Source organism: Suillus bovinus (genome assembly GCF_016758785.1).
Source record: "Suillus bovinus strain UH-Sbo-P2 chromosome Unknown EDB93scaffold_100, whole genome shotgun sequence".
NCBI classification, from domain to species: domain Eukaryota; kingdom Fungi; phylum Basidiomycota; class Agaricomycetes; order Boletales; family Suillaceae; genus Suillus; species Suillus bovinus.
Window position 1 is genome coordinate 60,298 of NW_024542156.1, and position 12,209 is coordinate 72,506.

Genomic DNA, 12,209 nt, shown 5'->3' on the forward strand with positions numbered 1-12,209 from the left:
AGTCTGCGTGTGGTGGTGAGTGTGTCAGTCGAAAATTGAGTTGAGTGTACTCATGTCATCTTCATTGTTATTGTCATCAGACTTCTTTCGCTTTAAACATGGTGCATTGGCATTGTTGTGACCGCCATCTCAAGCTTCCAACAGCTGAAATTGGAGCTGTTAAAATGGCCACCTATAATCCGCAAGCACATACCAGCTCAGTTCCTTCATATCGTTCAGCTTGAAACTCGTCTGCAACTTGAAGCTGAAATGCCTGCTCATTGTCTGGAGGTGAAAGTTCGGGTTTGAATGCTGACAACAGATCTCGCGCGCTGCTTGGTGTAAATCACCCTCAACTTGCAGGGATGCTGTGCCCCATCAAGCATGCGAAAAGCATATCATGAGGACCCTAAAAAGTACGTATGGAATATATGATCGTCAATCATCTTATTGGTGACTTTCAGGGTACAAACTCAACTTCAGAATGGAGATATCAGGATCCACTCCTGCTGCATGACCTGCATTTATATATGAAGGCGCTCCACCAGGAAAAGACTTCGACCCAGACAATGTTCAGGAGGGATTTTTAAAGGGTTATTATTTGAAACAAGTAAGCTCACTTTGTCTCATCAACATTATCTCATGCAATATTCAGGTTTTTCGTCACATATTTACATCTCCGTCATCTGCACTCATTCCGGATGGAGAGACGAGCACCGTTCGCACTTGTAATGCCAAGCTACATGGCATGGAAAAGGTTGAACCTGAACACATTGCCTATGTGTTCATCCAGGTACGTGCTCTAATGGATTTCGATGACTATCTAACAAATGTTGTAGAGTCGATTTGGTATCACTGCACGTGACAAGTGGCAGGAAACTGATGGCTATTATAAGTACAACGAAGCATACACCCGCCTCATCAAATCACTCCTGAGAGGCACCTGATCAAACATGGGCAGAGTCGTTGCTTCAGTGGTGGAACAAGTTGAGTACTATTTCCCTTCTGACCTTAACATAGCGTGTTAACTTTTCAAGAGCGGTATTTGGTAACAAGAATGGCCTCGTCGTCGTCGATTTGAGGGAGGATGATGATGACGATGACCTCGTTGTGATGAAGAGACAGCATGAATTGCGTGTGGCTGCCATGCATCAGAATGTTTGAATTTACTATTCTACATCATTCTCAGTGATTAACTCGCTCTAATCTTCAGACGCAATTGCCTGAGAATACAACTGTGGCTCCAGCTATTGCTGAAGACCCTGCAACAGCACCCCCGACTTCTATACAACAATCCGAGGCTGCTGACTTACCGCCGGTTCTGCCCCATGCACCCCCACTGTCATCTGTGACGCATCATTCTGTTGACTCAGAAATGGAATCTGCAAAATGGATGTTTGAAGACTTCCAAGATGATGATCCTCTCACCAAAGATAAAACTGACGTGCCTGCACCATCAAAATGCGCCAGGAAGGCTCACAAGACTCCCATGGCCTCGAAGAAGATGCGCAAGGGCAGAAAGTGATCTACATTTTGTGGGTTCTTACTCTTCTGTATCTAGTGACTCGTCTAAACCAACAACTTAGTTTCGACATGATCGTGTGCTCCTCTTGTTGCATATTTCATTTTTTGTCACTGTATCACTCAACGTAGCGTCTCATATTCACCTGTCTTCCACATTACTCATTCATGTCACACTTGCTTGCAGTTTTCGTACTATCTTCAGTTCTACGTCCCTGGTTATGAGTCGTCTGTATATGTTCAGCTACTGTACAAGTAGAATGATATGTGCTTATATTGTACGACAGGTCTGATGAGGTGTCGGCAGGAACCAGCATATGGCCGATCATTCAGCAGCTGAGCATTCCTTGCTCATACAATATCTAGATGATGAAAGTTCAGCAGGACTTAGATGTAGCCAGCAGATGATGAGATATTTGGGAGATGACCGGTGGTTGAGAGTCAAGCAAGCTTCTGGGTCTTGCAATATCTAGTTTTGTCATGACTTAGATTCAGCCAGCAGATCATACAACATTGAGCATCAAACCAGTTTCTGGGTCTTACGATATCCAGATGAAGGAAGGTTATCATGACTTAGATACAATCAGCGTGTGGGGGGGAATTCAACAGGATGATAGCCAGTGAGCATTAAATTAGTTTCGAGAGCAGACAATATCCGGACAAATTTGAGCTGATGGTACATGGCCGGTCTGATGGACCTGTTCCCTGGTGTTGTAATATGATATGGCAAGCGCTTGCCATATCTAGATTTGGGACTTTTGATGATGGCCATGCTGAGTATGAGAGATACACGATCAGCATGACATCGACTATTTAGCCTTCCAAACATACGCAGTAGATAAGATTCTGAGGTAGCGCGCCTAGGATACTTTCAAGTCATTACAGCGTGATAATTACAACAAACAAGATACATACACCAAGATAGAGAAATGTCATCAGGGACCAACATCAGGAAATTCTCACATTACTTTATTTGTCCTTAAACAGACTTAATACACTTAAGTGTCTTGTTGAAAGGTGGATCTACTTGTCCAACATTTCAACTTGAATATATTCAGAAAGGAAATGTTGAGGTATATTGATATATATGTTTTATTATGCTTCACACTAGAGAAATATGAAATATGCCAGGTAAATAATGTGAGAGAGAGCAAACAAGTTTTGAGATAAGTAGGTTAAGCTGATGAAGGAGATTAAGGAATAAGGAATGTGAGAATTTCCTGATGAACGTTGCCTCTGTAATTGAGTATACTTTCATGTGCCAGTGTGTTCCCTTTAGTGATGTTCCAGCCCGGCTTGGGCTCAAAGCCCTGGCTTAGGCTCGGCCTGGGGGGGCTTAGGCTCACCAGATTTCAAGCCTGAGCCATGAGCCCAAGCCGGCCCAAAGCCGGGGCTTGGGCCCATGCAAGCTGCAGCCCACATGCTGAATTGCCTGAAATTGATGTCCAAGCTCCACCATGTTGTTCCCAACACCACGAACACCAGTGCAAACGCCCAGCACACGTCAGCAACTGCTAACATGGCTCAGACAAATACAGACGATGGACGAGAGCAGGAGAAGGCAGTGAGAAAGAGAAGGTGGACGATCGGCACTCGAGATGACTAGTGCTGAATACTGATGGATTATGTCGCGACCCAGATTAGTACATCTTGAAGGGGCTCAGTATTATTAGTTGGTAATGTATCACTTACCTGGTTTGTATCTTCAAGCACAGCATCCCAGTTATGTTTGTGTGCAAGAGCAATAGCACGGTGCCCATAGCAGACAAATTTTCCTTTCTTTCTTGTGTGAATATGATCTGTGGTATGGTCAAATCGCACGTGTCATAGTAAGAGTCAATAATGAGGACGTGCCAATTGCTGAACACACAATGGCAACTGCTTGTAGGGCGTGACCACTGACGTGACAATGTGTCATACCAAAGCCGCTGGCTTAGGCTTTTCTGAATCCAAGCCCAGGCCTAAGCCCTGCTCAGGCCGTGACTTAGGCCTGGGCTGGGCCCGGCTTGGGCCGGCCCAGGGCTTCAAGCCGGGCCTTGCACATCACTAGTTCCCTTGACACGAGACTGTACTCACCCAGACCAATTCAACCTATAAGAATATTGTTAGCGAGATGGCTGCTTCAGTCATAGCATCGACATACCTCTTGTCCAAATGTAAGGGCTGAAAATTCTTGTAAGATATCAGCAGTCCCTTAATATATATATCACGCTCACCCCAGTCATACACCACTCCAACAACGGCGGCAACTGGGAAAACGTAGCCAAGGTTAGATTGTGTCAGCTTTAATATTTGACTGCTCTCCACGAGCCTATAAAATAGCTAGAAAAACGATATGCATTAATGACCGGCCACCAAGAGGGATCATTTGAGACTATGGTCATATTGGGAGAGAATGTGTGAGTGAGAGGCAAATTTGGTTGATATATGCATATGACGATGGCATTCGTGCTAGTTATATCACCACCCAGTTCCTAGATCACCAACACAATACCGAGGGATGATGACCGTTCTTGTTTTAATTGACCGAAGTAGATATCCTGGCATGAAAACAAGGTGAATCAATCCAGAGATGTTGATCGTTGTACATTTCCACGAAAGAAACGCTTGAACACCGCAAAAGATTGACCAACATCAAGAACTGTCCGTGGTGTCGTCACCTAATTTCCAATATTAATGTTGTTATCGATATATTTTTGCTACACGCGCATTAGTCCATTAATGTAACTTTATTGCGTACTGATCATCTTGTGACCATCGAAAAGATTGACATCTTGACTCCCTTTGGCTCGCCAGCACAGCCCCGGGGAGCATAACACCTCATCTATGTAGGGTTAGTATGTACATTGCGTCGGCATGAAGCTGGACCAAGCGTCAAGAAATAGGGGAGAATCGCACGAACCATCACATCCTACCTTGGCTACTGATACCTCGTGGGCCATCTGTCGCTTCATCAGCTTTCCCTTGGAACTTGGGCTATCGTATCATTAGGATGCCGAAAATGGTGGACGCATGAGAGTTGATTTGCATAGTGGCAGTGAGGCACCGGGTTTCATCAGAGACATCCTTGTTGAGATTGAGGCCTGAGGGAGGGTAGCCTAGTACATAGGAATGTAGATGGGAATACTGTCTATATTTGGCGTGAATAAGCTACTACAACGACGCCACAGATAACTCACAACTCGGCCTACTGATCTCAGAATGCACAGCTTGTGTTCGGTGATGTACATGGTGAACTGTGGGCGCACCAGGATAAGAGATTATGTAACACAAATAGAGCACTCAAAGAAAAAAAACTCGGACACACCACAGGAAGCCCGATCATCATCATTTTGTAGTTGATGGCACACTGATGCTCGCATTGTTCCGAAATGAACATCACCAACGTCTCTGCCTTGCTTCCTTCCTCTGAGGCGAGCGTAGAGGCGTACTGTTGGCCTATGTAGGGCGACTGATGAAAATTGATGCACCACGCTATATTCAACAACGCATCCCGCAGATGCTTTGAATGGGTTGAGTAATTGAGTGACCAGGTCGGGACTCTGCGCTATTGAACTAATAAATGTTTCCTGTTGAGTCAACACACAGGAAGAAATTGTGTCTTCAAAATATTGCGGTAATGGCTATGTCTATTGGAATATGCCGAAATAAAACTGGGGACGAGAAAACTCGGTGGATGCCGGAGCAAGGTAAATAGTTGGCGATTACTAATTTTCGTTGCGTAGTACCTAATTGAGTCAAGGGGTTAAGCAAGTTCTCCCATAGATTCAATGCGATATTGAGCCGAGTATGGAGTGCAAGGCAGATGCTATGCTGCAAGCTCTCCTGCAGCGCTCTTCTTCCGCTCCTGAGACTGAACAGCCCGAGCTCTTCCAAAAGTGCCTCAAAGCAGTTCTGCCAGTTTGTAACGGAAAGGTTTCCACCCCGCTTGTGAACTCTTCTGATGTCAAGACAACCCTCAACAAATAGTAAGTGCTTGTTCTAAGTTCGCTGATCAGACATCTTCATGCTCACAACGATTGCAAGTGTACGTCCAGGAGTAGAAAATGACTCCTACGGCCCTTTCGTAAGAGCCACTAAATTAGCACTTGCTTGTCTTCAAGATATTGAGATTGACAGGATGTGTGCTCCCGTTCCCGCCGTGGACATGATCTGCCAGCAGAACGATATGCTCGTGCACCAAACCCACCAGACTACGACATCCATTCGGAAGCCCGACCTGGACATTCTTCTTCTGAGTAGTGCATGTGCTTCTTTTCAGGATGAGACGTACGGCAAGAAGGGCAAATATAAGGATAGTCAAAAGAACGACGAAAAGAATCAAGAAAAGAATGGCGAGAAGGATGACGAACGGCGCATAAAGCAACCCAAGGCTCATATGGACACGAATGCAACGGTAAAGGCGAAAAATCCTCCCTGGAAAGATGTCCTAGCTTGCATCAAGTTCAAGAGAAAGACGCCAGGGAGAATAAAAGGGATTAAGAAACCACCCTCTTCGTATGCAGTAACAGACTATGTCCCTACCGAGCCAGAATATTTACTGGTGGATCATCTTAAGGGAAGCTCCCAAGCAACACGAACTGCGTCCGGCACTGCATGTAAGTGATTTCAAGTTGATTCCGAGATCAAACTAAATCAGCCAGGCTGCAGTTCTATCTTCAGGCCTTCCTGCTGCCCAGCCTTCCAGGGTGGGTCTAGCTCCAAGCGCAAGGCCGCAGACACTCTGGAATCCGCCGCGAAAAAATTTAAGATGAACTTCGATGACGCGGTCGCGGACGCAGATCTAGATGTGACCGTCCAGACGGGTCTGTACGCTGCCGAAATGTTTGTGGTCAATCCTGGAATTAATTACTTCCTGAATGTCGTCGTCGTCGGTGAGGGGTTCGTTCATCTGTCGAGATGGGTCGTGCTCTTATCACAGCTTTTTCAGACGATGTAATGTGGATCTGGTATTATGATCGTCAAGGGATAATTCAATGCTCAGGTATCAACTTTATTCAAGATCTCCCACGATTCATGATGCTATTGTATGCTTTACAACGCTTCAAGCTTCACGATTTGGGTCGAAACAAGGACTTCTGCCCAGTTCAAATTGAGGGGAGGGGATGCCACGAATTCAAAATCAAGGATGAAGATCTTGGAACGGTGGATCTGTTGCGTCACACCAGCCACGATGAAAGAGTGACGCCCTACATGCTGCAAGGACAGGCCACTAATGTGGTCCTTGTCACTGATGAAGCGCTCATGAAGAAATATAGGTGACTTCCAGGATGAGATGGTGACCAAGAGCTTTTGGGGAGAGGCAAGTAGCACCAGCGAGCCAGGGATCCTGAAAAGGTTTGAGGAGATCGCTAAGAGGCACGCAAATGTCCAAGACCATATGCCGAAGCTCTTTTGGCACCACACGTTTACAAATCCCACGTCCACCATTCGAGAAGCGCTAGGTGTTCCGGAACCTACTAGGGGCAGCCGCGTGCTCTACATTCTTGTATTCCGCAAGCTCCTACCCATCGCACGGCTTGATGATAAAGAGCTTTTTGACGTATGGCGTCAGTGTATCTGTAAAGCTGATAGTGAGTCCGACGAGGATTGTCGTACTTAAATGAGAGTAGAAGAGATCGTGCTTTTTAAATGATAGAGTTTCGACGAGACGGATTGTGCTTAGAACGAGAGGACTTTGCTGACGGACTGAGTGCGTGAATCTAGCGGGAGGGCAAAAGACTGACTCTTGTCAATGTACATGGCGTATTTTAAGTTGTAAGGTAAAAAGGGTCCTTGACGTTACGGAAAACGAGAGTTATGTGAAACGGAGAATGGTGGCGCTGAGCCTGCCAGGGTAGAGTAGCGGGAATGAGTGAGAGTACGACAGTTTTTGAATGGAGGTGGTATTAGGTAGCTCGCCGTGCACAGGAATGACGAGAATCGTTGGGTATCTGACTGCTTTTGGGCGAAGGAATGAAACTAAAAGGGAGTGACGAGAAATAGTTTGGTGATAATTCCAGGGTATAGTATGAATGAGGGTAAAAAAAAGAGTGAGCTGGTCGTTGAGAGTAACGAGAGAGTAAGGGTTAAGGAAAAAGGAATGTGTCCGCATAACTCGGATGCGAAGCATGCGCTTCTTCGCATCCATGAGTCACGTGGATGGTTCTGGACTTGCGTCCTTGAACCTTGATTTGAAGATGTGGTCGGGGTGTAGAGGATGTGCGATCCTTACATATCTTATGTACGTGTTTCATTGAATTTACGTGGCTGTTTGTTGATATAGCACACAGGTCACCTCACGCTGTGGAAGGAAGGAGTCCATCATCGAGATGTCAGTCCTGGAAACCTGGTGTGGTACTGGAAATGCGGGAGGCGGATAGGCATTATGAACGACTACGATCTGTCCTCGTTGGCGGATGACCCAGGTCCTCAGAGAAATAAACGCATGAGCACAGTACCCTTCATGGCGCTCGACCTCTTCACCGAAGAATGTCAACAGGGCAAAGTGAAACACCTATATCGCCACGATCTAGAGTCGTTCATGTGGTGTTTCGTGTGGACTTCCTTTCGTTACGAGAACGGAGTCCTTCTACCACGGAACTTGCGCTGCTTCGGTGAATGGGGAGCTTTAGACGCTATGTCATGTGCCAGGAGGAAGTACTCTCTTCAAGGACATAGAAACCCCCCTCCACGCTTGCCCACAGATCCACTTGTGTGGCGTTTCATTGTAGCGTGTTTGAAGGTGCTTGACGCGGAAGCCTACAACCGACGTGCACGACAACCCGATTTACCAACAGAGGTAGACAAGCGAACGAACACCGAGGAATCAGTATCAGATATGGATTATTTTCTAGCCAAATTCACAGCTACTCCGGCTTGGGCTGCGCTCAGCAGCCCTATACCTTCACAATGATTTTACACTACATACTATTTTCTGTGTTTTGATACCTGGTACAACATCGAGTTTCTTGTTTCTATCATTTGTCATGATCCACCATACAAACCTGTGGAAAGCACTACTGAGGAGAACGTTCAGCCTTGGCTTGCTCGATCATCTATAACATAAGTTTGACTCAACGGAGCCCAAGTCGACCTCGTAACAAACATTTCATTGTAATTATAACCACAGCAATTTTGAAACGCAGCGCCCGAGTGCAGTGCCGAAAGCCAAGTCATCTTAAAGTAGTCCCAAACAACTCGGCAACAATCCAGGTCCACTTGCCGCGAACCCACTGCCATCTCCTATGACAGCATTATACAAGCCATATGTTCCCAGGACGACTGCTGCTGCCTCAACTCCAGTAACAGAATTCGACATCTTGAAGGCCTCCCACAAGTAAGAAGCGCCCAAATCTCCAAGTCTACCTTTTTCACACCTTTCTTGAAGGTTCCTACGAGATGACGAGGCCAGTACATCATGGAACGACCAGCTAGCGCAGAAATACTACGACAGTCTCTACCGCGAATTCGCGATTTGCGATCTCAAGCATTACAAGTCAGGAAACGTATGCCTCTCGCCTCTCTCTACTACACATGATTTGGTGGGCTGATCATCGATCGTCTAGTTCAGTCTCCGCTGGCGCACAGAAACAGAAGTTCTCTCTGGAACGGGCGAGACGACATGCGCGAACGCTCGCTGTCCCGAACACACCGCATCTTCGACTTCACTTATGACTCTCGAGCTACCGTTTACATATGAAGAGCACGGTCATAGGAAAGAAGCGCTCGTGAAAGTCGTTCTATGTTCGAAATGCGTGCGCAAGATCATGTGGAAGAGGAAACACGAGAAGGAAAGGGAAGGCGAGGGTGTGGAGGCTAAGACGGCCGAAAGTGATGAAGTTAAGATGCATGAGGATAGAAGAGCACCAAAGTCTGGAAGCCGTCCAAAGGACAACGAGCGTAATGACATCGGTGATGAGCAGTATCGCACCCGACGAAGACGAAGCTCACGTTCGCGGTCTCCGCGAGCTCACAAACGGAATCGGGACGCCTCACCAACCCTATCACAAACGAGGAACAGCGGTAGCTAACCCTAGTCTTACTTACTACATACCAAGGTTTCAGAAGCCTAGTGCTTCTCAAGATGTACATAAGATTGCGTTGTGTAGCATGCAGGTGCACTCAAATGTGTACGTCTTCACCCCTACTTGAGCTAGTTTGGCTGATTCACTACGAAGTCTTCCTCGCATACTTTTCTCAGGTCCAATGGAACTTGAGCTGTCACGTTGTCCCCGGCGGGTGGACGTACTACCGGAACTTGTAGCCCGTTCATCTTCCAGTAGATCTCCTTGACGTGTCCATTTCTATCTGTCGATGCAGGCAGCGCGAAATGTATGCGTGGGATGAGGGTCGTGAGGACTTGTTCTGTAATAACTTAGTTCATCTCTGTATGCGGAAATGACAAAAAAGCGCACTAATTTCCATCTCTGCAAACTTAAAGCCGCTACATCAATGACATCAATGGCTATGCGTGCATTACAAAATGATACATTACGCACATGCATGCACGGCTGCCTCCGAGGAATGTCATCCTGCGTTGACCACGGCTTTCAGTTCTTCTATAACGCTACACATTTTCTGTCACTTACATCAGACCATACACGCCAGGATATTTGATGCCATTCTTGACCCCCAGACTTACACCGCTCGTGGCATTACCTTCACCATCTCCAAGGTGAATGCGTTCGCCAGAAGGTGACAACCACCGTTCGGGACGCCATTCCGAGGCATCCTCGCCCCAGATCTCCTTGTTGTGATTCGACGCCAGGATAGAAATTATAAGCGTCGTATTTTCTGGCACGTGGATTGAAGAAATCATTTCGCCAGATGCAGACTTGATCGGCTTGTGTAATGGAAGAACGGAAGCCTGACGAGCACTAAAATGCAGCCGAAGAAAATGTTTGGTGAGTGTTTCAGGCGATGTGGCAAGATACTCTTACGTTCGGCTGAGAAGAGAAGTCGGTGGATACACTCGAAGTGTTTCACGAACTATGGCATCCAGATAAGGCAGCCCCATAAGCGTGTCATAGGGTAATTCTACGTCTTCCCATGGGACGGACAAGTCCTGCGCATCCGCATAGTCTCGTTTAGCCTTGCGGATTGCGCTTCGTAGTCGTGCCTGAACGTCCTGCTTTTCGGCCAGGATACAAAAAATGCGGCATATGGCAGTAGCAGTGGTTTCGAAGCCCGCAAAGACGATCGTGCTAAAAGAGTACTGAGTTTATGATTCACGCTGGCAGAGTATGTAAATAACGCCCACTTCATTTGGCCCAGCAATTCCGAGTCTGTCAATCGATCGTCATTGGAAGAAGACGCGTTGGCTTGCACTGGCAGTAGCCATTTCATTAGTAGAAAGTTTACGTGTGTGGAAAGAGGGTGACTGACGCATGATACTCATCATATCTTTACCTTGCATGCGATTCCCCGCGATTCCGACGAAGCCTTCATTCTCTAAGGCTGCTCTCTTCTCGGTGAAAATCTTCTTGCTGGTGGTGTCCATTACGTTTACCACATGACGAAGGTTTCTCAATGCGTCACCCGGCACCCAATCCATCATCTTATTCCTCCAATACAAGGAAAATCGTCGCACAATCATTGGGATAAACGGGCGGAGGAAGATCAAGCGAAGTGTAGATGGTCTGTCAGGATTCATTTCAGGAGTGTTCGCGGGAACAAGCAAATCACGCACGCAAGTTTCCTGATGGCTTCCAAGTATTGATTTTCTTTTTTCGTGTCAAGTGCATCAAACGAGTGTCCGAGCGCTGCTTGACATATGTATTCTAGTGCACCTCTCGACAACCACGGAAGTAAGTTCACCTCCACGACCGCTGCAAATAAATAGGTCAACAGACGATATTCGAACAAAATCTACGCAACTTACATCCATCGGCTGGGATCTGTGCACTTAAGATTGTACGTAGTTGATCAGCGATAGGCTGAATTACGGGAAGCAGATCACGCATATTTGCGAGAGAAAATACTGGATTTAGCATCTTGCGCTGCTTCCTGTGTTGTTCGCCTTTCAAGTAGGATGATATACACAAGCTTCGCTTAGTAAGTCTTCTGTATACTCACCGAGAGTGGCTAAAAGTCCTTCGCCAAAGATGAGTCGATTGCCCCTATTAGGTGGGATTATCAGCTTATACGATGTATGCACTTGTGAAACTCACATGATGAACATATCGGTCTCCTCGTAGACATTTTGCTCTTTCACGATAATGTGATGCAAAGCAAGTGGATCTGATATGTACAGCTGCTCTTGCTAGATAATTTGGGGTAAAGTGGACGTAAGACATCCAAAATGAGGGGCCTTACCCCAAGAAGGGCGTGAACCTTGACCGCCCCGCCGTATTTCTGGACCAAATCAAGGTTATACCGGAAACCATCTTGGAATATACGGTGATAATTGCCTGACACGTATTAAGATTAACGCGTGATATCGCCATAGAAGCTTGACTACCTTTCAGCCAGTGCTCTTTCTTTGGTCCGAGGATGAGAGCGAGAGGAGATTGTAGAGCACGAAGATGTTTAATGAGCCTCCATATAATGAAAGCGAAGATGCTCGACCCGCAGACTCTCAGAAGAGCCATGAGAGGACGAAGGAGGATTAAGGCCATCCACCAAAAAAGGCTCATCAATGGCCATCAAATGCTGATGACAACAATGTGAGAAGAGGATTGGCGCCTCCTCAAGCTGGCCGCGATTTGACCGATATGAACTCGCCCGCG

General features: G+C 46.6%; 5 protein-coding genes across 5 annotated transcripts; 3 read left to right on the forward strand and 2 right to left on the reverse strand.

The window, feature by feature from the left end:
- Positions 1-379: 379 nt before the first annotated feature.
- Positions 380-1,504, forward strand: EDB93DRAFT_1108269 (uncharacterized protein; the record flags this gene model as incomplete). Its single annotated transcript, XM_041447823.1, has 6 exons — positions 380-395; positions 516-589; positions 635-772; positions 819-874; positions 1,017-1,137; positions 1,193-1,504. 6 exons carry the CDS (start codon positions 380-382, stop codon positions 1,502-1,504), a joined length of 717 nt encoding a protein of 238 aa, XP_041302264.1.
- Positions 1,505-2,802: 1,298 nt separating this feature from the next.
- Positions 2,803-4,105, reverse strand: EDB93DRAFT_1340363 (uncharacterized protein; the record flags this gene model as incomplete). The annotated part of the gene is made up of 8 exons (XM_041455450.1): positions 4,089-4,105; positions 3,849-4,040; positions 3,717-3,822; positions 3,644-3,663; positions 3,577-3,591; positions 3,421-3,522; positions 3,193-3,299; positions 2,803-2,932 (listed from the first exon to the last, which is right to left on the reverse strand). The coding sequence occupies exons 2-8, from the start codon at positions 3,882-3,884 to the stop codon at positions 2,803-2,805; spliced, it is 516 nt and encodes a 171-aa protein (XP_041302265.1). The 5' UTR covers positions 3,885-4,040; positions 4,089-4,105.
- Positions 4,106-5,119: 1,014 nt separating this feature from the next.
- On the forward strand, positions 5,120-8,395 carry EDB93DRAFT_1331954 (uncharacterized protein; the record flags this gene model as incomplete). Its single annotated transcript, XM_041455230.1, has 6 exons — positions 5,120-5,468; positions 5,527-6,098; positions 6,144-6,374; positions 6,431-6,717; positions 6,770-7,073; positions 7,773-8,395. Exons 1-6 carry the CDS (start codon positions 5,290-5,292, stop codon positions 8,393-8,395), a joined length of 2,196 nt encoding a protein of 731 aa, XP_041302266.1. The 5' UTR covers positions 5,120-5,289.
- A 166-nt stretch (positions 8,396-8,561) lies between these two features.
- EDB93DRAFT_67435 (folate-sensitive fragile site protein Fra10Ac1-domain-containing protein) lies at positions 8,562-9,789 on the forward strand. Its single transcript, XM_041457071.1, has 3 exons — positions 8,562-8,818; positions 8,870-8,987; positions 9,048-9,789. Exons 1-3 carry the CDS (start codon positions 8,727-8,729, stop codon positions 9,510-9,512), a joined length of 675 nt encoding a protein of 224 aa, XP_041302267.1. The 5' UTR covers positions 8,562-8,726; the 3' UTR covers positions 9,513-9,789.
- On the reverse strand, positions 9,635-12,071 carry EDB93DRAFT_1243203 (cytochrome P450; the record flags this gene model as incomplete). Its single annotated transcript, XM_041452114.1, has 13 exons — positions 9,635-9,846; positions 9,897-9,925; positions 9,981-10,013; positions 10,071-10,358; positions 10,422-10,685; positions 10,742-10,808; positions 10,867-11,120; positions 11,171-11,309; positions 11,363-11,500; positions 11,557-11,600; positions 11,652-11,743; positions 11,797-11,891; positions 11,942-12,071. 13 exons carry the CDS (start codon positions 12,069-12,071, stop codon positions 9,635-9,637), a joined length of 1,785 nt encoding a protein of 594 aa, XP_041302268.1.
- Between the last annotated feature and the right edge of the window lie 138 nt (positions 12,072-12,209).

Bases quoted from the DNA above. Each gene is read 5' to 3' on its own strand.
- EDB93DRAFT_67435 (XM_041457071.1), top strand. From the start codon at position 8,727: ATGACAGCATTATACAAGCCATATGTTCCCAGGACGACTGCTGCTGCC. The intron at 8,819-8,869 runs GTAAGAAGCGCC...CCTTTCTTGAAG, and splicing joins ATCTTGAAGGCCTCCCACAA to GTTCCTACGAGATGACGAGG. The intron at 8,988-9,047 runs GTATGCCTCTCG...TCGATCGTCTAG, and splicing joins AGCATTACAAGTCAGGAAAC to TTCAGTCTCCGCTGGCGCAC.